General features: G+C 43.1%; 1 protein-coding gene across 2 annotated transcripts in view; it reads left to right on the forward strand.

The window, feature by feature from the left end:
* LOC123727364 (dolichyl-diphosphooligosaccharide--protein glycosyltransferase subunit STT3B) overlaps positions 1-27,343 on the forward strand; it is an 88,155-nt gene that overhangs the window by 47,482 nt on the left and 13,330 nt on the right. For both annotated transcript variants that reach the window (XM_082959007.1, XM_045696429.2), the window contains 7 exons: positions 1,811-1,876; positions 5,377-5,476; positions 7,704-7,802; positions 8,687-8,833; positions 12,462-12,510; positions 14,238-14,392; positions 16,797-17,008. In XM_082959007.1, coding sequence (XP_082815133.1) covers positions 1,811-1,876; positions 5,377-5,476; positions 7,704-7,802; positions 8,687-8,833; positions 12,462-12,510; positions 14,238-14,392; positions 16,797-17,008 — 828 coding nt within the window. The remainder of the gene's footprint in view (positions 1-1,810; positions 1,877-5,376; positions 5,477-7,703; positions 7,803-8,686; positions 8,834-12,461; positions 12,511-14,237; positions 14,393-16,796; positions 17,009-27,343) is intronic.

Genomic DNA, 27,343 nt, shown 5'->3' on the forward strand with positions numbered 1-27,343 from the left:
GAAAAACCATGAATAATTTACTGTCCCTGTTCAATATGCAGCTGTTCTATGTCTCATTACTGTCCCTGTTCAATATGCAGCTGTTCTATGTCTCTCTACTGTCCCTGTTCAATATGCAGCTGTTCTATGTCTCTACTGTTCAATATGCAGCTGTTCTATGTCTCATTACTGTCCCTGTTCAATATACAGCTGTTCTATGTCTCTACTGTTCAATATGCAGCTGTTCTATGTCTCTCTACTGTCCCTGTTCAATATGCAGCTGTTCTATGTCTCTACTGTTCAATATGCAGCTGTTCTATGTCTCTACTGTTCAATATGCAGCTGTTCTATGTCTCTACTGTTCAATATGCAGCTGTTCTATGTCTCTACTGTTCAATATGCTGCTGTTCTATGTCTCTCTACTGTCCCTGTTCAATATGCAGCTGTTCTATGTCTCTCTACTGTCCCTGTTCAATATGCAGCTGTTCTATGTCTCTACTGTTCAATATGCAGCTGTTCTATGTCTCTCTACTGTCCCTGTTCAATATGCAGCTGTTCTATGTCTCTACTGTTCAATATGCAGCTGTTCTATGTCTCTACTGTTCAATATGCAGCTGTTCTATGTCTCTACTGTCCCTGTTCAATATGCAGCTGTTCTATGCCTCTACTGTTCAATATGCAGCTGTTCTATGTCTCTCTACTGTCCCTGTTCAATATGCAGCTGTTCTGTCTCTACTGTCCCTGTTCAATATGCAGCTGTTCTGTCTCTACTGTCCCTGTTCAATATGCAGCTGTTCTATGTCTCTACTGTTCAATATGCAGCTGTTCTATGCCTCTACTGTTCAATATGCAGCTGTTCTATGTCTCTCTACTGTCCCTGTTCAATATGCAGCTGTTCTATGTCTCTCTACTGTCCCTGTTCAATATGCAGCTGTTCTATGTCTCTCTACTGTCCCTGTTCAATATGCAGCTGTTCTATGTCTCTACTGTTCAATATGCAGCTGTTCTATGTCTCTCTACTGTCCCTGTTCAATATGCAGCTGTTCTGTCTCTACTGTTCAATATGCAGCTGTTCTATGTCTCTACTGTTCAATATGCAGCTGTTCTATGTCTCTACTGTTCAATATGCAGCTGTTCTATGTCTCTACTGTTCAATATGCAGCTGTTCTATGTCTCTACTGTCCCTGTTCAATATGCAGCTGTTCTATGTCTCTACTGTTCAATATGCATATGTTCTATGTCTCTCTACTGCCCCTGTTCAATATGCAGCTGTTCTATGTCTCTACTGTTCAATATGCAGCTGTTCTATGTCTCTCTACTGTCCCTGTTCAATATGCAGCTGTTCTATGTCTCTCTACTGTCCCTGTTCAATATGCAGCTGTTCTATGTCTCTACTGTTCAATATGCAGCTGTTCTATGTCTCTACTGTTCAATATGCTGCTGTTCTATGTCTCTCTACTGTCCCTGTTCAATATGCAGCTGTTCTATGTCTCATTACTGTCCCTGTTCAATATGCAGCTGTTCTATGCCTCTTTTGTAAGCCTTACTTCTGTCGGAAGGTAAAACATTTAGTTTTTCACCGTGTGCATCTGAAATGGTTTCCTATTCCCTATATGAGTTCACTACTTTGATCAGAGACGGGGGGGGGGGGGGGGGGGGCATAGGGCTCTGGTTAGATGTAGTACACTACAGGGATAGGGTGCTATTTGGGATACACCCTGTGTATTTTACTGCTGCTTTCTCTGGCACCATATTACTGGGATGTTTCAACGCAACGTTTGAATAAAATGTGTAACAATATGAACCGTTTCCTCTCCTCTCTGTCTGTTAGGTGAAATCAGTGAAGACTGGATCAGTGTTCTGGGCCATAGGCTGCTGCCTCTCATACTTCTACATGGTGAGACACACACATACACACTCTCTCTCTCTCTCTCTCTCTCTCCTCTCTCCTCTCTCTCACACACACAGAGACGCACACACTGAGCACACGCGCTGCCTGAATGTTGTTTTCAGTACAGTGACAGTCTTCAGGTACAGTGAACACAAAGCCAGTGAAGGCTGTTGTGTATTTCCCGTTGCACTTTGAAGAGTAGAGGGATGGCAGTCCACAACGCTGTGTCTGTAAGTCATTATAATCACAGCAAAGGTGTCCTTGTCCTTCCATTCAGTTCTGTACAGCAGCTGGCATCTCATCAATGAAATATGTAAAGTAAATACAGGAACAAACATCCATCATCGTGCCTTAGCCCCTCAGGGAAAGCACAGTGATACACTGAGACTCTCTTAAATCCTGAGGGAACTGTAATCACTCTGTTTTAAATCCTGAGGGAACTGTAATCACTCCTTTAAATCCTGAGGGAACTGTAATCACTCCTTTAAATCCTGAGGGAACTGTAATCACTCCTTTAAATCCTGAGGGAACTGTAATCACTCTGTTTTAAATCCTGAGGGAACTGTAATCACTCTGTTTTAAATCCTGAGGGAACTGTAATCACTCCTTTAAATCCTGAGGGAACTGTAATCACTCTGTTTTAAATCCTGAGGGAACTGTAATCACTCCTTTAAATCCTGAGGGAACTGTAATCACTCTGTTTTAAATCCTGAGGGAACTGTAATCACTCTGTTTTAAATCCTGAGGGAACTGTAATCACTCTGTTTTAAATCCTGAGGGAACTGTAATCACTCTGTTTAAATCCTGAGGGAACTGTAATCACTCCTTTAAATCCTGAGGGAACTGTAATCACTCCTTTAAATCCTGAGGGAACTGTAATCACTCTGTTTTAAATCCTGAGGGAACTGTAATCACTCTGTTTAAATCCTGAGGGAACTGTAATCACTCCTTTAAATCCTGAGGGAACTGTAATCACTCTGTTTTAAATCCTGAGGGAACTGTAATCACTCCTTTAAATCCTGAGAGAACTGTAATCACTCCTTTAAATCCTGAGGGAACTGTAATCACTCTGTTTTAAATCCTGAGGGAACTGTAATCACTCTGTTTAAATCCTGAGGGAACTGTAATCACTCCTTTAAATCCTGAGGGAACTGTAATCACTCTGTTTAAATCCTGAGGGAACTGTAATCACTCTGTTTTAAATCCTGAGGGAACTGTAATCACTCTCTCTTAAATCCTGAGGGAACTGTAATCACTCTCTCTTAAATCCTGAGGGAACTGTAATCACTCTGTTTTAAATCCTGAGGGAACTGTAATCACTCCTTTAAATCCTGAGGGAACTGTAATCACTCTGTTTTAAATCCTGAGGGAACTGTAATCACTCTGTTTAAATCCTGAGGGAACTGTAATCACTCTGTTTTAAATCCTGAGGGAACTGTAATCACTCTGCTTTAAATCCTGAGGGAACTGTAATCACTCCTTTAAATCCTGAGGGAACTGTAATCACTCTGTTTTAAATCCTGAGGGAACTGTAATCACTCTCTCTTAAATCCTGAGGGAACTGTAATCACTCTCTCTTAAATCCTGAGAGAACTGTAATCACTCTCTCTTAAATCCTGAGGGAACTGTAATCACTCCTTTAAATCCTGAGGGAACTGTAATCACTCTGTTTAAATCCTGAGGGAACTGTAATCACTCTCTCTTAAATCCTGAGGGAACTGTAATCACTCTCTCTTAAATCCTGAGGGAACTGTAATCACTCCTTTAAATCCTGAGGGAACTGTAATCACTCTCTCTTAAATCCTGAGGGAACTGTAATCACTCTCTCTTAAATCCTGAGGGAACTGTAATCACTCTGTTTTAAATCCTGAGGGAACTGTAATCACTCTGTTTAAATCCTGAGGGAACTGTAATCACTCTGTTTTAAATCCTGAGGGAACTGTAATCACTCCTTTAAATCCTGAGGGAACTGTAATCACTCTGTTTTAAATCCTGAGGGAACTGTAATCACTCTGTTTTAAATCCTGAGGGAACTGTAATCACTCCTTTAAATCCTGAGGGAACTGTAATCACTCTGTTTTAAATCCTGAGGGAACTGTAATCACTCCTTTAAATCCTGAGGGAACTGTAATCACTCTGTTTTAAATCCTGAGGGAACTGTAATCACTCTGTTTTAAATCCTGAGGGAACTGTAATCGCTCTCTCTTAAATCCTGAGGGAACTGTAATCACTCCTTTAAATCCTGAGGGAACTGTAATCACTCTGTTTAAATCCTGAGGGAACTGTAATCACTCCTTTAAATCCTGAGGGAACTGTAATCACTCCTTTAAATCCTGAGGGAACTGTAATCACTCTGTTTTAAATCCTGAGGGAACTGTAATCACTCTGTTTAAATCCTGAGGGAACTGTAATCACTCTGTTTTAAATCCTGAGGGAACTGTAATCACTCTGTTTTAAATCCTGAGGGAACTGTAATCACTCCTTTAAATCCTGAGGAACTGTAATCACTCTGTTTAAATCCTGAGGGAACTGTAATCACTCTGTTTAAATCCTGAGGGAACTGTAATCACTCTGTTTTAAATCCTGAGGGAACTGTAATCACTCTCTCTTAAATCCTGAGGGAACTGTAATCACTCTGTTTTAAATCCTGAGGGAACTGTAATCACTCTGTTTTAAATCCTGAGGGAACTGTAATCACTCCTTTAAATCCTGAGGGAACTGTAATCACTCTGTTTTAAATCCTGAGGGAACTGTAATCACTCCTTTAAATCCTGAGGGAACTGTAATCACTCCTTTAAATCCTGAAGGAACTGTAATCACTCCTTTAAATCCTGAGGGAACTGTAATCACTCTGTTTTAAATCCTGAAGGAACTGTAATCACTCTGTTTTAAATCCTGAGGGAACTGTAATCACTCCTTTAAATCCTGAGGGAACTGTAATCACTCTGTTTTAAATCCTGAGGGAACTGTAATCACTCTGTTTAAATCCTGAGGGAACTGTAATCACTCCTTTAAATCCTGAGGGAACTGTAATCACTCTGTTTAAATCCTGAGGGAACTGTAATCACTCCTTTAAATCCTGAGGGACCTGTAATCACTCTCTTGAGGGAACAGTAATGACTCTTAAATCCTGAGGGAACAGTGTTGACTCTCAGCCTTGCTTAAAGCCATCGTCAAGTGGGCGCACTGGGCGGTCACCTGTGTTTTTGAGCAGAGGGTCACTAGTTGAAGCTGTGGTACGGACAGGGACAGGGAGGCCATACTGTTAGCAACACAGGGGTTCAAGTTACACTGTCCTTATGCTGGAGCTGTGTAGGTCAGCTCTCACTGGTGCTGGTGCTGTGTGTGTGTGTGTGTGTGTGTGTGTGTGTGTGTGTGTGTGTGTGTGTGTGTGTGTGTGTGTGTGTGTGTGTGTGTGTGTGTGTGTGTGTGTGTGTGTGTGTGTGTGTGTGTGTGTGTGTGTGTGTGTGTGTGTGTGTGTGTGTGTGTGTGTGTGTGTGTTCCAGGTGTCTGCATGGGGAGGCTACGTCTTCATCATCAACCTGATTCCTCTCCATGTGTTTGTCCTGCTGCTGATGCAGCGCTACAGCAGACGAGTTTACATCGGTGAGTCCACACACACTGAGTCTGGAGGAGAGGGGAGGTGGAGGAGGAGAGGAGAGGGGGAGGTGGAGGAGGAGAGGAGAGGAGAGGGGGGAGATGGAGGAGAGGGGGAGGTGGGAGAGGAGAGGGGGAGGTGGAGGAGAGTAGAGGTGGAGTAGAGGAGAGGGGGAGGTGGGGGAGGGAGAGGAGAGGAGGAGATGGAGAGGAGGAGAACAGTAGAAGAAGAGAGGAGACAGTGGGAGGGCTGGAACAGGAAGCAGAGCTAATTGAGTTTTTTTATTAGCTCCTGAATAATCTCCCCTTCCAGACAGACAGACAGACAGACAGATCTCTGATGGATGCCTGGTCTCGCAGCTGTCCCACAGTGTTACCTCAGGGTTCTGAACAACGGTAGTGCACTATATATAGAATAGGGTGCCAGTTGGGACACACCCTGTCCTGCCCCATACGGCAATTTGGACTAACCTATTAGGTAGATGACGTAACGTTAGATTAGATGTAACTAGATTAAGGGTTTGGGTTGTTCCAGAAAGCAGCCGCAGCTGTAGAGGCCTTCATGGGCGTGGTAATTGTATACTGCGTCCCAAATAGCACCCTTCTCCCTATAGAGTGCACTACTTTTGACCAGAGCCCTATGGTCTGACAGGTACAGTTGAAGTCGGAAGTTTACATACACCTTAGCCAAATACATTTCAACTCAGTTTTTCACAATTCCTGACATTTAATCCTAGTAAAAATTCCCTGTCTTAGGTCAGTTAGGATCACCACTTTATTTTAAGAATGTGAAATGTCAGAATAATAGTAGAGAGAATGATTTATTTCAGCTTTTATTTCTTTCATCACATTCCCAGTGGGTCAGAAGTTTACACACACTCAATTAGTATTTGGTAACATTGCCTTTAAATTGTTTAACTTGGGTCAAACGTTTCGGGTAGCCTTCCACAAGCTTCTCACAATAAATTGGGTGAATTTTGGCCCATTCCTCCTGACAGAGCTGGTGTAACTGAGTCAGGTTTGTAGGCCTCCTTGCTCGCACACGCTTTTTCAGTTCTGCCCACAAATTTTCTATAGGATTGAGGTCAGGGCTTTGTGATGGCCACTCCAATATCTTGACTTTGTTGTCCTTAAGCCATTTTGCCACAACTTTGGAAGTATGCTTGGGGTCATTGTCCATTTGGAAGACCCATTTGTGACCAAGCTTTAACTTCCTGACTGATGTCTTGAGATGTTGCTTCAATATATCCACATACTTTTCTTACCTCATGATGCCATCTATTTTGTGAAGTGCACCAGTCCCTCCTGCAGCAAAGCACCCCCACAACATGATGCTGCCACCCCCGTGCTTCACGGTTGGGATGGTGTTCTTCAGCTTGCAAGCCTCCCCCTTTTTCCTCCAAACATAACGATGGTCATTATGGCCAAACAGTTCTATTTGTGTTTCATCAGACCAGAGGACATTTCTCCAAAAAGTACGATCTTTGTCCCCATGTGCAGTTGCAAACCGTAGTCTGGCTTTTTTATGGCGGTTTTTGAGCAGTGGCTTCTTCTTGCTGAGCGGCCTTTCAGGTTATGTCGATATAGGACTCGTTTTACTGTGGATATAGATACTTTTATACCTGTTTCCTCCAGCATCTTCACAAGGTCCTTTGCTGTTGTTCTGGGATTGATTTGCACTTTTCGCACCAAAGTACGTTCATCTCTAGGAGACAGAACGCGTCTTCTTCCTGAGCGGTATGACGGCTGCGTGGTCTTATGGTGTTTATACTTGCGTACTATTGTTTGTACAGATGAATGTGGTACCTTCAGGCATTTGGAAATTGCTCCCAAGGATGAACCAGACTTGTGTAGGTCTACAATTTTTTTCTGAGGTCTTGGCTGATTTCTTTTGATTTTCCCATGATGTCATGCAATGAGGCACTGAGTTTGAAGGTAGTGGTTTCTCTCTGTGAGGCTGCAGGCTTAATGGTTTCTCTCTGTGAGGCTGCAGGCTTAATGGTTTCTCTCTGTGAGGCTGCAGGCTTAATGGTTTCTGTCTGTGAGGCTGCAGGCTTAATGGTTTCTGTCTGTGGGTCTGCTGCCACCAGACAAGAGAACAAGGGATGCTATCATCCCCCAGGATAGAAATGGAGTCTGGCTCTTTCTCTGTCTTTGTCTTTCTCTGTTTGTTTGTCGTGTGTTAACGCTGTCGTGTGTTAACGCTGTCGTGTGTTAACGCTGTCTGTCTCCACAGCTTACAGTACGTTCTACATCGTTGGTCTGGTGCTCTCCATGCAGATCCCCTTTGTGGGCTTCCAGCCAATCAGGACCAGCGAACACATGGCTGCAGCAGGTAAGGACCAATCACCTGGGACAGGATGCTGCCCTTGTACAGAGTTGACTCTGGACGTTTCCTGTTATCACCCCCAGCTCCAGACAAGTGATTAGATAGATGGATAGCCATGTAATGATTATATAGGGAGACATACAGTGATACAGTGAGCTCCAAAAGTATTGGGACTGTTTTTTGGGTTGTTTTAACAGGGGAGGTTAGCATTTTTTGGAAAGGGGGGGGGGTATGATATTTCAGCATCTAACTTTGTCACTCATTACTCACGATTCATTCAGGATTATCCGTAAAATACATACAACAAATGTGTAAAGTCTCAAGCTTGATGTAGTCATTGTGTGCTATGAATATGGTTCCAAATACTTCAATTTTGACTACTTTAATACACATATGTGAATTTGTCCCAATACTTTTGGTCCTGTAAAATGGGAGGACTATGTACAGAAAGTTTTTTTTTTTAAACGGTTCAGCCGATATGAAAATATCCTATTAAATCTGAGTCTGCACTTTAACCTCCTAGTCATTGTATCATTTTAAATCCAAAGTGCTGGAGTACAGAACCAAAACAACAAAAGATGGGTCGCTACTGTCCCAATACTTTTGGAGCTCACTGTGTATTAGACCTTCTATAGGCATAGAGATGCATGTTGCTGTGATGGATGCTTGTTGACACCCCTCCCTCTCCCTACCTGTACAGGGGTATAATGTAAACTCTCTCTCTCTCTCTCTCTCTCTCTCTCTCTCTCTCTCTCTCTCTCTCTCTCTCTCCTCGCCCTTCTCTCTCTCCTCTTTCCTCTCTCCCCCTCTCTCTCTCTCCTCCCCCCTCTCTCTCGCTCTCTCTCATCTCTCCTCGCTCTCTCTTTCTCTCCTCCCCCTCTCTCTACCAGGTGTGTTTGCGTTGCTCCAGGCCTATGCCTTCCTCCAGTACCTGAAAGACAGACTGACCAGACAGGAGTTCCAGACCCTGTTCTTCCTGGGGGTCTCTCTGGCTGCTGGGGCAGTCTTCCTCACTGTTATATACCTGACTTATACAGGTAGGTCAACACAGTGCTGTTATATACCTGACTTACTGTATACAGGTACAGTGGCTTGCGAAAGTATTCATCCCCCTTGGCATTTTTCCTATTTTGTTGCCTTGCAACCTGGAATTAAAATAGATTTGGGGGGGGTTGTATCATTTGATTTACACATCATGTCTACAACTTTGAAGATGCAAAATATTTTTTATTGTGAAACAAACAAGAAAAAAGACAAAAAAAACTGAAAACTTGAGCGTGCATAACTATTCACCCCCCCAAAGTCAATACTTTGTAGACCCACCTTTTGCAGCAATTACAGCTACAAGTCTCTTGGGGTATGTCTCTATAAGCTTGGCACATCTAGCCACTGGGATTTTTGCTCATTCTTCAAGGCAAAACTGCTCCAGCTCCTTCAAGTTGGATGGGTTCTGCTGGTGTACAGCAATCTTTAAGTGATACCACAGATTCTCAATTGGATTGAGGTCTGGGCTTTGACTAGGCCATTCCAAGACATTTAAATGTTTCCTCTTAAACCACTCAAGTGTTGCTTTAGCAAGGGTCATTGCTTAGGGTCATTGTCCTGCTGGAAGGTGAACCTCCGTCCCAGTCTCAAATCTCTTGAAGACTGAAACAGGTTTCCCTCAAGAATTTCCCTGTATTTAGCGCCATCTATCATTCCTTCAATTCTGACCAGTTTCCCAGTCCCTGCCGATGAAAAACATCCCCACAGCATGATGCTGCCACCACCATGCTTCACTGTGGGGATGGTATTCTCGGGGTGATGAGAGGTGTTGGGTTTGCGCCAGACATAGCATTTTCCTTGATGGCCAAAAAGCTGAATTTTAGTCTCATTTGACCAGAGTACCTTCTTCCATATGGTTGGGGAGTCTCCCACATGCCTTTTGGCGAACACCAAACATGTTTGCTTATTTATTTCTGGCCACTCTTCCGTAAAGCCCAGCTCTGTGGAGTGTACGGCTTAAAGTGGTCCTATGGACAGATACTCCAATCTCCGCTGTGGAGCTTTGCAGCTCCTTCAGGGTTATCTTTGGTCTCTTTGTTGCCTCTCTGATTAGTGCCCACCTTGCCTGGTCTGTGAGTTTTGGTGGGCGGCCCTCTCTTGGCAGGATTGTTGTGGTGCCATATTCTTTCAATTTTTTTATAATGGATTTAATGGCGCTCCGTGGGATGTTCAAAGTTTCTGATATTTTTTTATAGCCCAACCCTGATCTGTACTTCTCCACAACTTTGTCCCTGACCTGTTTGGAGAGCTCCTTGGTCTTCATGGTGCTTCTTGCTTGGTGGTGCCTCTTGCTTGGTGGTGTTGCAGACTCTGGGGCCTTTCAGAACAGGTGTATATATACTGAGATCATGTGACAGTTCATGTGACACTTAGATTGCACACAGGTGGACTTTATTGAACTAATTATGTGACTTCTGGAGGTAATTGGTTGCACCAGATCTTTTTTAAGGGCTTCATAGCGAAGGGTGAATATACTGTATATGCACGCACCACTATTCTGTTTTATATTTTTATACATTTTTTGAAACAAGTTCTTTTTTTCATTTCACTTCACCAATGTGGACTATTTTCTGTATGTCCATTACATGAAATTCAAATAAAAATTATGTTAAATTACAGGTTGTAATGAAACAGAATAGGAAAAACGCCAAGGGGGATGAAGACGTTTGCAAGGCACTGTAGGTCAATACCAGGGATGGGCCACTTTGATGAGGGTGGATTCCACAAAAAAACTGAACTCGTCATGAGGGGCCGCATCCATACCCGCATCCATACCCACATCTATACCCACATCTATACCCACATCCATACCCACATCCATACCCGCATCTATACCGACATCTATACCCACATCTATACCCACATCCGTACCCACATCCATACCCACATCTATACCCACATCTATACCCACATCCGTACCCACATCCATACCCACATCTATACCCACATCCATACCCGCATCCATACCGACATCTCCCCACCGTACCCACATCCGTACCCACATCCGTACCCACATCTATACCCACATCCATACCCACATCCGTACCCACATCCATACCCACATCCACATCCGTATCCACATCTGTACCCACATCTGTACCCACATCTGTACCAACATCCATACCCACATCCGTACCCACATCCGTACCCACATCTGTACCCACATCCGTACCCACATCCGTACCCACATCCGTACCCACATCCGTACCCACATCTGTACCCACATCTGTACCCACATCTATACCCACATCTATACCCACATCTATACCCACATCTGTACCCACATCTATACCCCACATCTATACCCACATCTATACCCCACATCTATACCCACATCTATACCCACATCTATACCCACATCTATACCCACATCTGTACCCTACATCTGTACCCACATCTGTACCCACATCTATACCCACATCTATACCCACATCTATACCCACATCTATACCCACACATGCAGTCAGAGCCAGCCCTGACCTTTTGGGGGCCCTTGCGAGCAAAACATTTTAGCGGCCCCTCTCTTAACAGAGGAGAAGAAAAAAAGTTTTATAATGAATTGACTGCAATTCTACACGTTGCCATGGAGAGTAGAGAACATTTAGCAGTTTTTAAGCAAGTTTGCTGCAATTCTAGACATTTTGCCTTGGGGCGGAGAGAAATGTTTGCAGTTTTTAATAATATTGATTTCGTAAGTCACTCTATCTGATTAAGATGGACTTACGAAATCAATGGGGCCCACCGGTAATTCATAGCCCACCGGTAATTCAACCTTGACTAGTACAGGTGTAGATAACCCACTGGTAATTCAACCTTGACTAGTACAGGTGTAGATAACCCACTGGTAATTCAACCATGACTAGTACAGGTGTAGATAACCCACTGGTAATTCAACCATGACTAGTACAGGTGTAGATAACCCACTGGTAATTCAACCTTGACTAGTACAGGTGTAGGTAGCCCACTGGTAATTCAACCTTGACTAGTACAGGTGTAGGTAACCCACTGGTAATTCAACCTTGACTAGTACAGGTGTAGGTAGCCCACTGGTAATTCAACCTTGACTAGTACAGGTGTAGATAGCCCACTGGTAATTCAACCTTGACTAGTACAGGTGTAGATAACCCACTGGTAATTCAACCATGACTAGTACAGGTGTAGGTAGCCCACTGGTAATTCAACCTTGACTAGTACAGGTGTAGGTAGCCCACTGGTAATTCAACCATGACTAGTACAGGTGTAGGTAGCCCACTGGTAATTCAACCATGACTAGTACAGGTGTCGGGAGTTTAGGAGGTCGGGAGTTTAGGAGGTCGGGAGTTTAGGAGGTCGGGAGTTTAGGAGGTCGGGAGTTTAGGAGGTCGGGAGTTTAGGAGGTCGGGAGTTTAGGAGGTCGGGAGTTTAGGAGGTCGGGAGTTTAGGAGGTTAGGAGTTTAGGAGGTTAGGAGTTTAGGAGGTTAGGAGTTTAGGAGGTTAGGAGTTTAGGAGTTAGGAGTTTAGGAGTTAGGGAAAATAGGATTTTGAATGGGAATCAATTGTTGGTCCCCAAAACCTAACGTGTGTGTGATTGTTTACTTGATCATAACTGTGCTGTACTTAATAATGTTCATTGTGTTTTAGGACACATCGCTCCTTGGAGTGGTCGATTCTATTCACTGTGGGATACAGGGTAAGTGCACTAAACAGTACACACACACACACACACACACCGGCCTCTGTCGTAGAGCGAGAAGGCTGTCAGAGTGCCGAATCAGCTGTCTATTTGTCTCAGAGAAAGTGTGCGTGTTCTGCTGCAGTGCAGTGTGGGTCGTGTCAACGTGTGTCCAGTTTTACTCCCTGTGGATCACCTTTACCAACTATACACTGTGTTCCTCTTTCTGTCAATGTCCACTCACTTACTGTAGCCACAACCTTCCACAGACACTTCAGATAAATACTATAAATCTCTCCCTCCCTCCCTCCCTCCCTCCCTCCCTCCCTCCCTCCCTCCCTCCCTCCCTCCCTCCCTCCCTCACCCCACCCCATTCTCCCTCTCTCTTATCTCTTCTCCCTCCCTCCCTCACCCCACCCCATTCTCCCTCTCTCTTCTCCCTCCTCTCCCTCTCTCTTCTCCTCTTCTCTCTCTCTTCTCCCTTCTCTCCCTCTCTCTTCTCCCTCTCTCTTCTCCCTCCTCTCCCTCTCTCTTCTCCCTCTTCTCTCTCTCTTCTCCCTTCTCTCCCTCTCTCTTCTCCCTCTCTCTTCTCCCTCCTCTCCCTCTCTCTTCTCCCTCTTCTCTCTCTCTTCTCCCTCCTCTCCCTCTCTCTTCTCCCTCTTCTCTCTCTTCTCCCTTCTCTCCCTCTCTCTTCTCCCTCTCTTCTCCCTCCTCTCCCTCTCTCTTCTCCCTCTCTCTTCTCCCTCCTCTCCCTCTCTCTTCTCCCTCCTCTCCCTCTCTCTTCTCCCTTCTCTCCCTCTCTCTTCTCCCTTCTCTCCCTCTCTCTTCTCCCTTCTCTCCCTCTCTCTTCTCCCTCTTCTCCCTCCTCTCCCTCTCTCTTCTCCCTCTTCTCTCTCTCTTCTCCCTTCTCTCCCTCTCTCTTCTCTCTCTCTTCTCCCTCCTCTCCCTCTCTCTTCTCCCTCTTCTCTCTCTCTTCTCCCTCTTCTCTCTCTCTTCTCCCTTCTCTCCCTCTCTCTTCTCCCTCTCTCTTCTCCCTCCTCTCCCTCTCTCTTATCCCTCTTCTCTCTCTCTTCTCCCTTCTCTCCCTCTCTCTTCTCCCTCTCTCTTCTCCCTCCTCTCCCTCTCTCTTCTCCCTCTTCTCTCTCTCTTCTCCCTTCTCTCCTCTCTCTTCTCCCTCTCTCTTCTCCCTCCTCTCCCTCTCTCTTCTCCCTCTCTCTTCTCCCTCCTCTCCCCCTCTCTTCTCCCTCCTCCCTCTCTCTTCTCCCTCCTCTCCCTCTCTCTTCTCCCTCCTCTCCCTCTCTCTTCTACCTTCTCTCCCTCTCTCTTCTCCCTTCTCTCCCTCTCTCTTCTCCCTCCTCTCCCTCTCTCTTCTCCCTCCTCTCCCTCTCTCTTCTCCCTCTTCTCTCTCTCTTCTCCCTTCTCTCCCTCTCTCTTCTCCCTCTCTCTTCTCCCTCCTCTCCCTCTCTCTTCTCCCTCTTCTCTCTCTCTTCTCCCTTCTCTCTCTTCTCCCTCTCTCTTCTCCCTCCTCTCCCTCTCTCTTCTCCCTCTTCTCTCTCTCTTCTCCCTCCTCTCCCTCTCTCTTCTCCCTCTTCTCTCTCTCTTCTCCCTTCTCTCCCTCTCTCTTCTCCCTCTCTCTTCTCCCTCCTCTCCCTCTCTCTTCTCCCTCTCTCTTCTCCCTCCTCTCCCTCTCTCCCTCTCTCTTCTCCCTCTCTCTTCTCCCTCCTCTCCCTCTCTCCTCTCTCCAGGTATGCTAAGATCCACATCCCCATCATAGCTTCTGTGTCGGAGCACCAGCCCACCACCTGGGTCTCGTTCTTCTTCGACCTCCACATCCTGGTCTGTACCTTTCCTGCTGGACTCTGGTTCTGCATCAAGAACATCAACGATGAGAGAGTCTTCGGTAAGATGGCATGGCAGCCGACACACACACACACACACACACACACACACACACCACACACACACACACACGAGCACGTCTACAGTTAGATGGCATGGCGTGTGTGTGTGTGCAGGTGTGTGTTTCTTTATGCAGGTGTGTGTGTGACCATAGAAATAGAATGACTACAGCAATCATTACCATTCAAGTCAACACACACACACACACACACACACACACACACACACAGGGCTGTACAGTCTACTCTCTAGGGATGTGCATCTTTCCCTTTCAAGGTGATTTGATACGTGTCTAGATACATGGGTTCCCCTACGATACAGGAAAAACAGGATGTAGTTAGAAACCATTCTGGATCTCTGTGTTAACCCTGCCGTTCCTAGTGGTTCTTTAATAGGATCTCTGTGTTAACCCTGCTGTTCCTAGTGGTTCTTTAATAGGATCTCTGTGTTAACCCTGCTGTTCCTAGTGGTTCTTTAATAGGATCTCTGTGTTAACCCTGCTGTTCCTAGTGGTTCTTTAATAGGATCTCTGTGTTAACCCTGCTGTTCCTAGTGGTTCTTTAATAGGATCTCTGTGTTTAACCCTGCTGTTCCTAGTGGTTCTTTAATAGGATCTCTGTGTTAACCCTGCTGTTCCTAGTGGTTCTTTAATAGGATCTCTGTGTTAACCCTGCTGTTCCTAGTGGTTCTTTAATAGGATCTCTGTGTTAACCCTGCTGTTCCTAGTGGTTCTTTAATAGGATCTCTGTGTTTAACCCTGCTGTTCCTAGTGGTTCTTTAATAGGATCTCTGTGTTAACCCTGCTGTTCCTAGTGGTTCTTTAATAGGATCTCTGTGTTAACCCTGCTGTTCCTAGTGGTTCTTTAATAGGATCTCTGTGTTTAACCCTGCTGTTCCTAGTGGTTCTGGATGCTATCAGTGCAGTCTACTTCTCAGAGAGAGTAGTGTGTTAAACCTTAACCCAGTGTGTTAAACTATAACCCAGTGTATTAAACCCTAACCCAGTGTATTAAACCCTAACCCAGTGTGTTAAACTATAACCCAGTGTATTAAACCCTAACCCAGTGTATTAAACCCTACCCCAGTGTATTAAACCCTATCCCAGTGTATTAAACCCTAACCCAGTGTATTAAACCCTAACCCAGTGTATTAAACCCTAACCCAGTGTATTAAACCCTAACCCAGTGTATTAAACCCTAACCCAGTGTATTAAACCTTAACCCAGTGTATTAAACCCTAACCCAGTGTATTAAACCCTAACCCAGTGTATTAAACCCTAACCCAGTGTATTAAACCCTAACCCAGTGTATTAAACCCTAACCCAGTGTATTAAACTATAACCCAGTGTATTAAACTATAACCCAGTGTATTAAACTATAACCCAGTGTATTAAACTATAACCCAGTGTATTAAGCCCTAACCCAGTGTATTAAACCCTAACCCAGTGTGTTAAACCCTAACCCAGTGTATTAAACCCTAACCCAGTGTATTAAACCCTAACCCAGTGTATTAAACCCTAACCCAGTGTATTCAACTATAACCCAGTGTATTAAACCTTAACCCAGTGTGTTAAACTATAACCCAGTGTATTAAACCCTAACCCAGTGTATTAAACTATAACCCAGTGTATTAAACTATAACCCAGTGTATTAAACTATAACCCAGTGTATTAAACTATAACCCAGTGTATTAAACTATAACCCAGTGTATTAAGCCCTAACCCAGTGTATTAAACCCTAACCCAGTGTATTAAACTCTAACCCGGTGTATTAAACCCTAACCCGGTGTATTAAACCCTAACCCAGTGTATTAAACCCTAACCCAGTGTATTAAACCTTAACCCAGTGTATTAAACCCTAACCCAGTGTATTAAACCCTAACCCAGTGTATTAAACCCTAACCCAGTGTATTAAACCCTAACCCAGTGTATTCAACTATAACCCAGTGTATTAAACTATAACCCAGTGTATTAAACTATAACCCAGTGTATTAAGCCCTAACCCAGTGTATTAAACCCTAACCCAGTGTGTTAAACCCTAACCCAGTGTGTTAAACCCTAACCCAGTGTGTTAAACCCTAACCCAGTGTGTTAAACCCTAACCCAGTGTATTAAACCCTAACCCAGTGTATTAAACCCTAACCCAGTGTATTAAACCCTAACCCAGTGTATTAAACCCTAACCCAGTGTATTAAACCCTAACCCAGTGTGTTAAACCCTAACCCAGTGTATTAAACCCTAACCCAGTGTATTAAACTATAACCCAGTGTATTAAACTATAACCCAGTGTATTAAACTATAACCCAGTGTATTAAACCCTAACCCAGTGTATTAAACTATAACCCAGTGTATTAAACCTTAACCCACTGTGTTAAACTATAACCCTGCTCTCTCTCTCTCCCCCTAGTGGCCCTGTATGCCATCAGTGCTGTCTACTTTGCTGGAGTGATGGTCCGTCTGATGCTGACCCTGACCCCCGTAGTGTGTATGCTGTCAGCTATAGCCTTCTCCAGCGTGTTTGAACACTACCTAGGGGACGACATGAAGAGGGAGAGCCCTCCCATAGAGGACAGTAGTGATGAGGACGACAAGAGGAACTCTGGAAACCTCTATGATAAGGTATGAGGAATGACAAGAGGAACTCTGGAAACCTTTATGATAAGGTATGAGGATAACTAGAGGAACTCTGGAAACCTCTATGATAAGATATGAGGAATGACTAGAGGAACTCTGGAAACCTCTATGATAAGGTATGAGGAATGACTAGAGGAACTCTGGAAACCTCTATGATAAGGTATGAGGAATGACTAGAGGAACTCTGGAAACCTCTATGATAAGGTATGAGGATAACTAGAGGAACTCTGGAAACCTCTATGATAAGATATGAGGATGGGTTCTAAATGGTACATTATTCCCTACATAGTCCACTTCTTTTGGCCAGAGCTTCAGTACCTTTAAATCCGTATCTACTGTATGGCACTACGTTGCACTGCAGTAGTCAGAGCTTTGGTACCCTGTTTCATATGTAGTGCACTACTTTTGGACAGGGCCTTGACACCCTATTCCCTATTTTGGACAGGGCCTTGACACCCTATTCCCTATTTTGGACAGGGCCTTGACACCCTATTCCCTATTTTGGACAGGGCCTTGACACCCTATTCCCTATTTTGGACAGGGCCTTGACACCCTATTCCCTATTTTGGACAGGGCCTTGACACCCTATTCCCTATTTTGGACAGGGCCTTGACACCCTATTCCCTATTTTGGACAGGGCCTTGACACCCTATTCCCTATTTTGGACAGGGCCTTGACACCCTATTCCCTATTTTGGACAGGGCCTTGACACCCTATTCCCTATTTTGGACAGGGCCTTGACACCCTATTCCCTATTTTGGACAGGGCCTTGACACCCTATTCCCTATTTTGGACAGGGCCTTGACACCCTTCCTGTGCTGGGCATAGGGCATAGACCCACCCACTTGGCAGCCAGGCCCACCCACTGGGGAGTGAGGCCCAGCCAATCAGAATGAGTTTTTCTCCACAAAAGGTCTTTATTCCAGACAGAAATACTCCTCAGTTTCATCAGCTGTCCGGGTGGCTGGTCTCAGACCATCACGGAGGTGAAGAAGCCGGATGTGGAGGTCCTGGGCTGGCCTGGTTACAGTCTGTGGTTGTGAGGCCGGTTGGACGTACTGACAAATTCTCTAAAACGACGTTGGAATCGGCTTATGATAGAGAAATTAACATGCAGTTCTCTGGCAACAGCTCTCGCGGACATTCCTGCAGTCAGGATGCCAATTGCACGCTCCCTCAAAAGATGAGACATCTGTGGCATTGTGTTGTGGGACTAAACTGTACATTTTAGAGTGGCCTTTGTGTCCCCAGCACAAGGTGCACCTGTGTAATGATCATGCTATTTAATCAGCTTCTTGATATGCGACACCTGTCAGGTGGATGGATTATCTTGGCAAAGGAGAAATGCTCACTAACAGGGATGTAAACAATTTTGTGGCCAAAATCTGAGAGAAAAGCTTTTTGTGAGTGTGGAACATTTCTGGGATCTTTTATTTCAGCTCATGAAACATGGGACCAACACTTTACATGTTGCATTTATATTTTAGTTCAGTATACAGTATACCGTTCAGTATAGTCAGTATTCAGTATACAGTTCAGTATAGTCAGTATTCAGTATATAGTTCAATATAGTCAATATACAGTTCAGTATAGTCAGTATTCAGTATACAGTTCGGTATAGTCAGTATACAGTTCAGTGTATTCAGTATTCAGTATACAGTTCGGTATAGTCAGTATACAGTTCAGTGTATTCAGTATACAGTTCAATATAGTCAGTATTCAGTATACAGTTCAATATAGTCAGTATTCAGTTTAGTCAGTATTCAGTATACAGTTCAGTATAGTCAGTATTCAGTTCAGTATAGTCAGTAGTCAGTATACAGTTCAGTATAGTCAGTAGTCAGTATACAGTTCGGTATAGTCAGTATTCAGTATACAGTTCGGTATAGTCAGTATTCCGTATACAGTTCGGTATAGTCAGTATTCAGTTCAGTATAGTCAGTAGTCAGTATACAGTTCAGTATAGTCAGTATTCAGTATACATTTCAGTATAGTCAGTATACAGTTCAGTATAGTCAGTATTCAGTTCAGTATAGTCAGTAGTCAATATACAGTTCAGTATAGTCAGTATTCAGTGTACAGTTCAGTATAGTCAGTATTCAGTATACAGTTCAGTATAGTCAGTATTCAGTGTACAGTTCAATATAGTCAGTATACAGTTCAGTATAGTCAGTATTCAGTATACAGTTCAGTATAGTCAGTATACAGTTCAGTATAGTCAGTATTCAGTATACAGTTCAATATAGTCAGTATTCACTATACAGTTCAGTATAGTCAGTATTCAGTATACAGTTCAGTATACAGTTCAGTATAGTCAGTATACAGTTCAGTATAGTCAGTATTCAGTATACAGTTCAATATAGTCAGTATACAGTTCAGTATAGTCAGTATTCAGTATACAGTTCAGTATAGTCAGTATACAGTTCAGTATAGTCAGTATACAGTTCAGTATAGTCAGTATACAGTTCAGTATAGTCAGTATTCAGTGTACAGTTCGGTATAGTCAGTATACAGTTCAGTATAGTCAGTATTCAGTATACAGTTCAATATAGTCAGTATTCACTATACAGTTCAGTATTCAGTATACAGTTCAGTATACAGTTCAGTATATTCAGTATACAGTTCAGTATAGTCAGTATTCACTATACAGTTCAGTATAGTCAGTATTCAGTATACAGTTCAGTATAGTCAGTATACAGTTCAGTATAGTCAGTATACAGTTCAGTATAGTCAGTATTCACTATGCAGTTCAGTATAGTCAGTATTCACTATACAGTTCAGTATAGTCAGTATTCAGTATACAGTTCAGTATAGTCAGTATTCAGTATACAGTTCGGTATAGTCAGTATACAGTTCAGTATAGTCAGTATTCAGTATACAGTTCGGTATAGTCAGTATACAGTTCAATATAGTCAGTATACAGTTCAGTACAGTCAGTATTCAGTATACAGTTCAATATAGTCAGTATACAGTTCAGTATAGTCAGTATTCAGTTCAGTATAGTCAGTATTCAGTATACAGTTCAGTATAGTCAGTATTCAGTGTACAGTTCAGTATAGTCAGTATACAGTTCAGTATAGTCAGTATTCAGTATACAGTTCAATATAGTCAGTATACAGTTCAGTATAGTCAGTATTCAGTATACAGTTCAGTATAGTCAGTATACAGTTCAGTATAGTCAGTATACAGTTCAGTATAGTCAGTATACAGTTCAGTATAGTCAGTATTCAGTGTACAGTTCGGTATAGTCAGTATACAGTTCAGTATAGTCAGTATTCAGTATACAGTTCAATATAGTCAGTATTCACTATACAGTTCAGTATAGTCAGTATTCAGTATACAGTTCAGTATAGTCAGTATACAGTTCAGTATAGTCAGTATTCAGTATACAGTTCAATATAGTCAGTATTCACTATACAGTTCAGTATAGTCAGTATTCAGTATACAGTTCAGTATAGTCAGTATACAGTTCAGTATAGTCAGTATACAGTTCAATATAGTCAGTATTCACTATACAGTTCAGTATAGTCAGTATTCAGTATACATTTCGGTATAGTCTGTATTCAGTTTAGTATAGTCAGTATTCAGTATACAGTTTAGTATAGTCAGTATTCAGTATACAGTTTAGTATAGTCAGTATTCACTATGCAGTTCAGTATAGTCAGTATTCACTATGCAGTTCAGTATAGTCAGTATTCAGTATACAGTTCAGTATAGTCAGTATACAGTTCAGTATAGTCAGTATACAGTTCAGTATAGTCAGTATACAGTTCAGTATAGTCAGTATTCAGTGTACAGTTCGGTATAGTCAGTATACAGTTCAGTATAGTCAGTATTCAGTATACAGTTCAATATAGTCAGTATTCACTATACAGTTCAGTATAGTCAGTATTCAGTATACAGTTCAGTATAGTCAGTATACAGTTCAGTATAGTCAGTATTCAGTATACAGTTCAATATAGTCAGTATTCACTATACAGTTCAGTATAGTCAGTATTCAGTATACAGTTCAGTATAGTCAGTATACAGTTCAGTATAGTCAGTATACAGTTCAATATAGTCAGTATTCACTATACAGTTCAGTATAGTCAGTATTCAGTATACATTTCGGTATAGTCTGTATTCAGTTTAGTATAGTCAGTATTCAGTATACAGTTTAGTATAGTCAGTATTCAGTATACAGTTTAGTATAGTCAGTATTCACTATGCAGTTCAGTATAGTCAGTATTCACTATGCAGTTCAGTATAGTCAGTATACAGTTCAGTATTCAGTATACATTTCGGTATAGTCAGTATTCAGTTTAGTATAGTCAGTATTCAGTATGCAGTTCAGTATAGTCAGTATTCAGTATACAGTTCAGTATAGTCAGTATTCAGTATACAGTTCGGTATAGTCAGTATTCAGTTCAGTATAGTCAGTATTCAGTTCAGTATAGTCAGTATTCACTATAGAGTTCAGTATAGTCAGTATTCAGTTTAGTATAGTCAGTATTCAGTATACAATTCAGTATAGTCAGTATTCACTATACAGTTCAGTATAGTCAGTATACAGTATACAGTTCGGTATAGTCAGTATTCAGTTCAGTATAGTCAGTATACAGTTCAGTATAGTCCGTGTTCAGTATACAGTTCGGTATAGTCAGTATTCACTGTATAGTCAGTTTACAGTTCAGCATAGTCAGTATTCAGTATACAGTTCGGTATAGTCAGTATTCAGTATACATTTCGGTATAGTCAGTATACATTTCGGTATAGTCAGTATACAGTTCGCTATAGTCAGTATTCACTGTATAGTCAGTATACAGTTCAGTATAGTCAGTATTCACTGTATAGTCAGTATACAGTTCAGTATAGTCAGTATTCAGTATACAGCTCGGTATAGTCAGTATTCAGTATACATTTCGGTATAGTCAGTATACAGTTCGGTATAGTCAGTATTCACTGTATAGTCAGTATACAGTTCAGTATAGTCAGTATTCACTGTATAGTCAGTATACAGTTCAGTATAGTCAGTATTCAGTATACAGTTCGGTATAGTCAGTATTCAGTATACAGTTCGGTATAGTCAGTATTCAGTATACAGTTTGGTATAATCAGTATTCAGTATACAGTTCGGTATAGTCAGTATTCAGTTTAGTATAGTCAGAATTCAGTATACAATTCAGTATAGTCAGTATTCACTATACAGTTCAGTATAGTCAGTATACAGTATACAGTTCGGTATAGTCAGTATTCAGTATAGAGTTCGGTATAGTCAGTATTCAGTATACAGTTTGGTATAATCAGTATTCAGTATACAGTTCGGTATAGTCAGTATTCAGTTCAGTATAGTCAGTATTCAGTATACAGTTGTCACGTTCTCTATCTTCAAATTCCCTGTCATATATGAGCCGGTAATTCCACATCTTTATTTGAAGAAAACCGAACCAAAACAATAAACAGGTAAACAGCAAGAAACGTAACGCAGCTGTGGCGTACACACACGGAAATAATAATAACCCACAAACACAGGTGGGGAAAAGGCTGCCTAAGTATGATTCCTAGGAACCATACTCGGCCCAAAACAAAGAAATCCAACATAGACATACAACACATAGAATGCCCACCCCATGTCACACCCTGACCTAACCAAACAGAGAAAAACGACTCTCTCAGGTCAGGGCGTGACAACAGTTTAGTATAGTCAGTATTCAGTTTAGTATAGTCAGTATTCAGTTTAGTATAGTCAGTATACAGTTCAGTATAGTCAGTATTCACAACACAGTTCATTAGCCGTGTCTGAATACTGGCTTAGGAAAACCACCAAAAACCCTGAAATCTCCATCCCTAACTGTAACATTTTCCGCCAAGATAGAACTGCCAAAGGGGACGGTGTTGCAATCTACTGCAGAGATAGCCTGTAGAGTTCCATCTTACTATCCAGGTCTGTACCCAAACAATTCGAGCTTCTACTTCTAAAAATGCACCTTTCCAGAAACAAGTCTCTCACTGTTGCCGCTTGCTATATACCACCCTCTGCCCCAGCTGTGCCCTCGACACCATATGTGAATTGATTGCCCCCCATATATCTTCTGAGCTCGTGCTACTAGGTGACCTAAACTGGGACATGTTTAACACCCCGGCCATCCTACAATCTAAGTTTGATGCCCTCAATCTCACACAAATTATCAATGCACCTACCAGGTACAACCCCAAATCTGTAAACACGGGCACCCTCATAGATATCATCCTAACTAACTCGCCCTCCAAATACACCTCTGCTGTTTTCAATCAAGATCTCAGCGATCACTGCCTCATTGCCTGCATCCGTAATGGGTCTGCGATCAAACGACCACCCCTCATCACTGTCAAACGCTCCCTCAAACACTTCTGCGAGCAGGCCTTTCTAATCGACCTGGCCGGGGTATCCTGGAATGACATTGACCTCATCCCGTCAGTAGAGGATGCCTGGTTATTCTTTAAAAGTGCCTTCCTCACCATCTTAAATAAGCATGCCCCATTCAAAAAATGTAGAACTAGGAATAGATATAGTCCTTGGTTCACTCCAGACCTGTCTTCCCTTGACCTGCACAAAAACATCCTGTGGCGTTCTGCATTAGCATGGAATAGCCCCCGTGATATGCAACTTTTCAGGGAAGTTAGGAACAAATATACACAGGCAGTTAGGAAAGCTAAGGCTAGCTTTTTCAAACAGAAATTTGCATCCTGTAGTACAAACTCCAAAAAGTTCTGGGACACTGTAAAGTCCATGGAGAATAAGAGCACCTCCTTCCAGCTGCCCACTGCTCTGAGGCTAGGAAACACTGTTACCACCGATAAATCCACTATAATTGAGAATTTCAATAAGCAATTCTCTACGGCTGGCCATGCTTTCCACCTGGCTACCCCTACCCGCTCCACAGCAACCCGCCAAAGCCCCCACCATTTCTCCTTCACCCAAATCCAGATAGCTGATGTTCTGAAAGAGCTGCAAAATCTGGACCCCTACAAATCAGCCGGGCTAGACAGTCTGGACCCTCTCTTTCTAAAATTATCTGCCGAAATTGTTGCAACCCCTATTACTAGCCTGTTCAACCTCTCTTTCGTGTCGTCTGAGATTCCAAAAGATTGGAAAGCAGCTGCTGTCATCCCCCTCTTCAAAGGAGGGGACACTCTTGACGCAAACTGCTACAGACCTATATCTATCCTACCCTGTCTTTCTAAGGTCTTCGAAAGCCAAGTTAACAAACAGATTACCGACCATTTCGAATCCCACCGTACCTTCTCCACTATGCAATCTGGTTTCAGAGCTGGTCATGGGTGCACCTCAGCCACGCTCAAGGTCCTAAACGACATCATAACCGCCATCGATAAGAGACATTACTATGCAGCCTTATTCATCGACCTGGCCAAGGCTTTCGACTCTGTCAATCACCACATTCTTATTGGCAGACTCGACAGCCTTGGTTTCTCAAATGATTGCCTCGCCTGGTATACTAACTACTTCTCTGATAGAGTTCAGTGTGTCAAATCATAGGGCCTGTTGTCCGGACCTCTGGCAGTCTCTATGGGGGCTCCACAGGGTTCAATTCTCGGGCCGACTCTCTTCTCTGTATACATCAATGATACATCTTGCTACTGGTGATTCTCAGATCCACCTCTACGCAGACGACACCATTCTGTATACTTCTGGCCCCTCTTTGGACACTGTGTTAACTAACCTCCAGACGAGCTTCAATGCCATACAACTCTCCTTCTGTGGCCTCCAACTGCTCTTAAATGCAAGTAAAATTAAATGCATGCCATTCAATCGATCACTGCTCGCACCTGCCCCCCGTCCAGCATCACTACTCTGGACGGTTCTGACTTAGAATACGTGGACAACTACAAATACCTAGTTATCTGGTTAGACTGTAAACTCTCCTTCCAGACTCACATTAAGCATCTCCAATCCAAAATGAAATCTAGAATTGCAACAAAGCATCCTTCACTCATGCTGCCAAACATACCCTCGTAAAACTGACCATCCTACCGATCCTAGACTTCGGCGAGGTCATCTATAAAATGGCCTCCAACACTCTACTCAACAAATTGGATGCAGTCTATCACAGTGCCATCCATTTTGTCACCAAAGCCCCATACACTACCCACCACTGCGACCTGTACGCTCTCGTTGGTTGGCCCTCGCTTCATACTCTTCGCCAAACCCACTGGCTACAAACCCACTTATCTACAAGTCTCTGCTAGGTAAAGCCCCGCCTTATCTCAGCTCAGTGGTCACCATAGCAGCACCCACTCGTAGCACGCGCTCCAGCAGGTATATCTCACTGGTCACCCCCAAAGCCAATTCCTCCGTTTAGTATAGTCAGTATACAGTATTCAGTTTAGTCAGAATTCAGTATACAGTTCGGTATAGTCAGTATACAGTTCGGTATAGTCAGTATACCGTTCAGTGTACAGTTCAGAAACTGAGGATAGTTGGCAGCGTTTGTGCAAAACTGAAAGCACGAACCACGGCATTTAACCATGCCAAGGTGACTGGGAATATGGTCGAATACAAACAATGTAGTTATTACCTCCGTAAGGCAATCAAACAGGCAAAAGGTCAGTACAGAGACAAAGTGGAGTCGCAATTCAACTGCTCAGACACGAGATGTATGTGGCAGGGTCTACAGACAACACGGCCTACAAAGGGAAAACCAGCCATGTCGTGGACACTAACGTCTTGCTTCCGGACAAGCTAAACACATTCTTCCCCCGCTTTGACTATAACACAGTGCCACCGACGCAGCCCGCTACCAAGGACTGTGGGCTCACCTTCTCCATGGCCGACGTGAGAAAGACATTTAAACGTGTTAACCCTCACAAGGCTGTCGGCCCAGACGGCATCCCTAGCCGCGTCCTCAGAGCATGTGCAGACCAGCTGGCTGGTGTGTTTACAGACATATTCAATTAATCCCTATCCCAGTCTGCTGTCCCCACATGCTTCAAGATGGCCACCATTGTTCCTGTACCTAAGAAGGCAAAGATAACTGAACTAAATGACTATCGCCCCGCAGCACTCACTTCTGTCATCATGAAGTGCTTTGAGAGACTAATCAAGGATCATATCACCTCCACCCTACCTGACACCCTAGACACACTTCAGTTTGCTTACCGCCCCAATAGATCTGTGCGTGCTCAGCCCCCTCCTGTACTCCCTGTTCACACACGACTGCGTGGCCACACACGCCTCCAACTCAATCATCAAATTTGTAGACAACACTACAGTGGTAGTCTTGATTACCAACAATGACGAGATGGCCTACAGGGAGGAGGTGAGGGCTCTGGGAGAGTGGTGTCAGGAAAATAACCTCTAACCTTTGCTGATCTTTGCCGGAATGCGCAGGACTCCCACCCAAATGTTCATTTTGTTCGATAAACTCCATATTTATGTCCAAATACCTCTGTTTTGTTCACGCGTTCAGATCACTATTCCAAAGGCATAATGTGCGAGCGCAAAACCCGAGACGAAAAGTCAAAAAGTTCCATTACCATTCGTAGAAACATGTCAAACGATGTTTACAATCAATCCTTAGGGTCTTTTTAACATAAATCTTCGATAATATTCAAAGCAGACAATAGCGTATTCATTACAGAGGAAAAAGAAGGAACGGTGCGCCTGCATGACTGCGCAGTAAATAACTCATTGGCCTCATGCTTGAGTCAGCTCTTATTCTCACCCCAGTAACAATAGAAGCATGAAACAAGGTTCTAAATACTGTTGACATCTAGTGGAAGCCTTAGGAAGTGCAAAATGACCCCACAGACACTAGTTTGGATAGGCAATCACTTCCTGGTTGGATTTTTTCTCAGGTTTTTGCCTGCCATATGAGTTCTGTTATACTCACAGACATCATTCAAACAGTTTTAGAAACTTCAGAGTGTTTTCTATCCAAATCTACTAATAATATGCATATCCTACCTTCTGGTCCCGAGTAGCAGGCAGTTTAATTTGGGCACGTCATTCATCTGAATTTCCGAATACTGCCCCCGTCACTAAAAAGTTAAATATGTGTATGGACCAATAACATCTGTTAAATATGTGTATGGACCAATAACATTTGATTTGATTTAAAGTACACTACTGGTTTAGATTTTGTTTACTCATTTCTTTGTCGAGACAATTGATGGCGATCTCATTTTGGTGTTTGCAAGAGCTGGTGACGTTTTCCTGATACCATATCTATGGATGTGTCTTCCCACAAACTAATTGTCTATATTTTTTGTGTCACTGCATGAGAAGAGGGATTTGTGGTTCTGATATTTGAGGAAATGTACCGTATTTGCAGGAGTTTTAGT

The sequence above is a fragment of the Salmo salar genome, chromosome 02 (assembly GCF_965601325.2).
Source record: "Salmo salar chromosome 02, fSalSal1, whole genome shotgun sequence".
In the NCBI taxonomy this organism is placed as follows: Eukaryota; Metazoa; Chordata; class Actinopteri; order Salmoniformes; family Salmonidae; genus Salmo; species Salmo salar.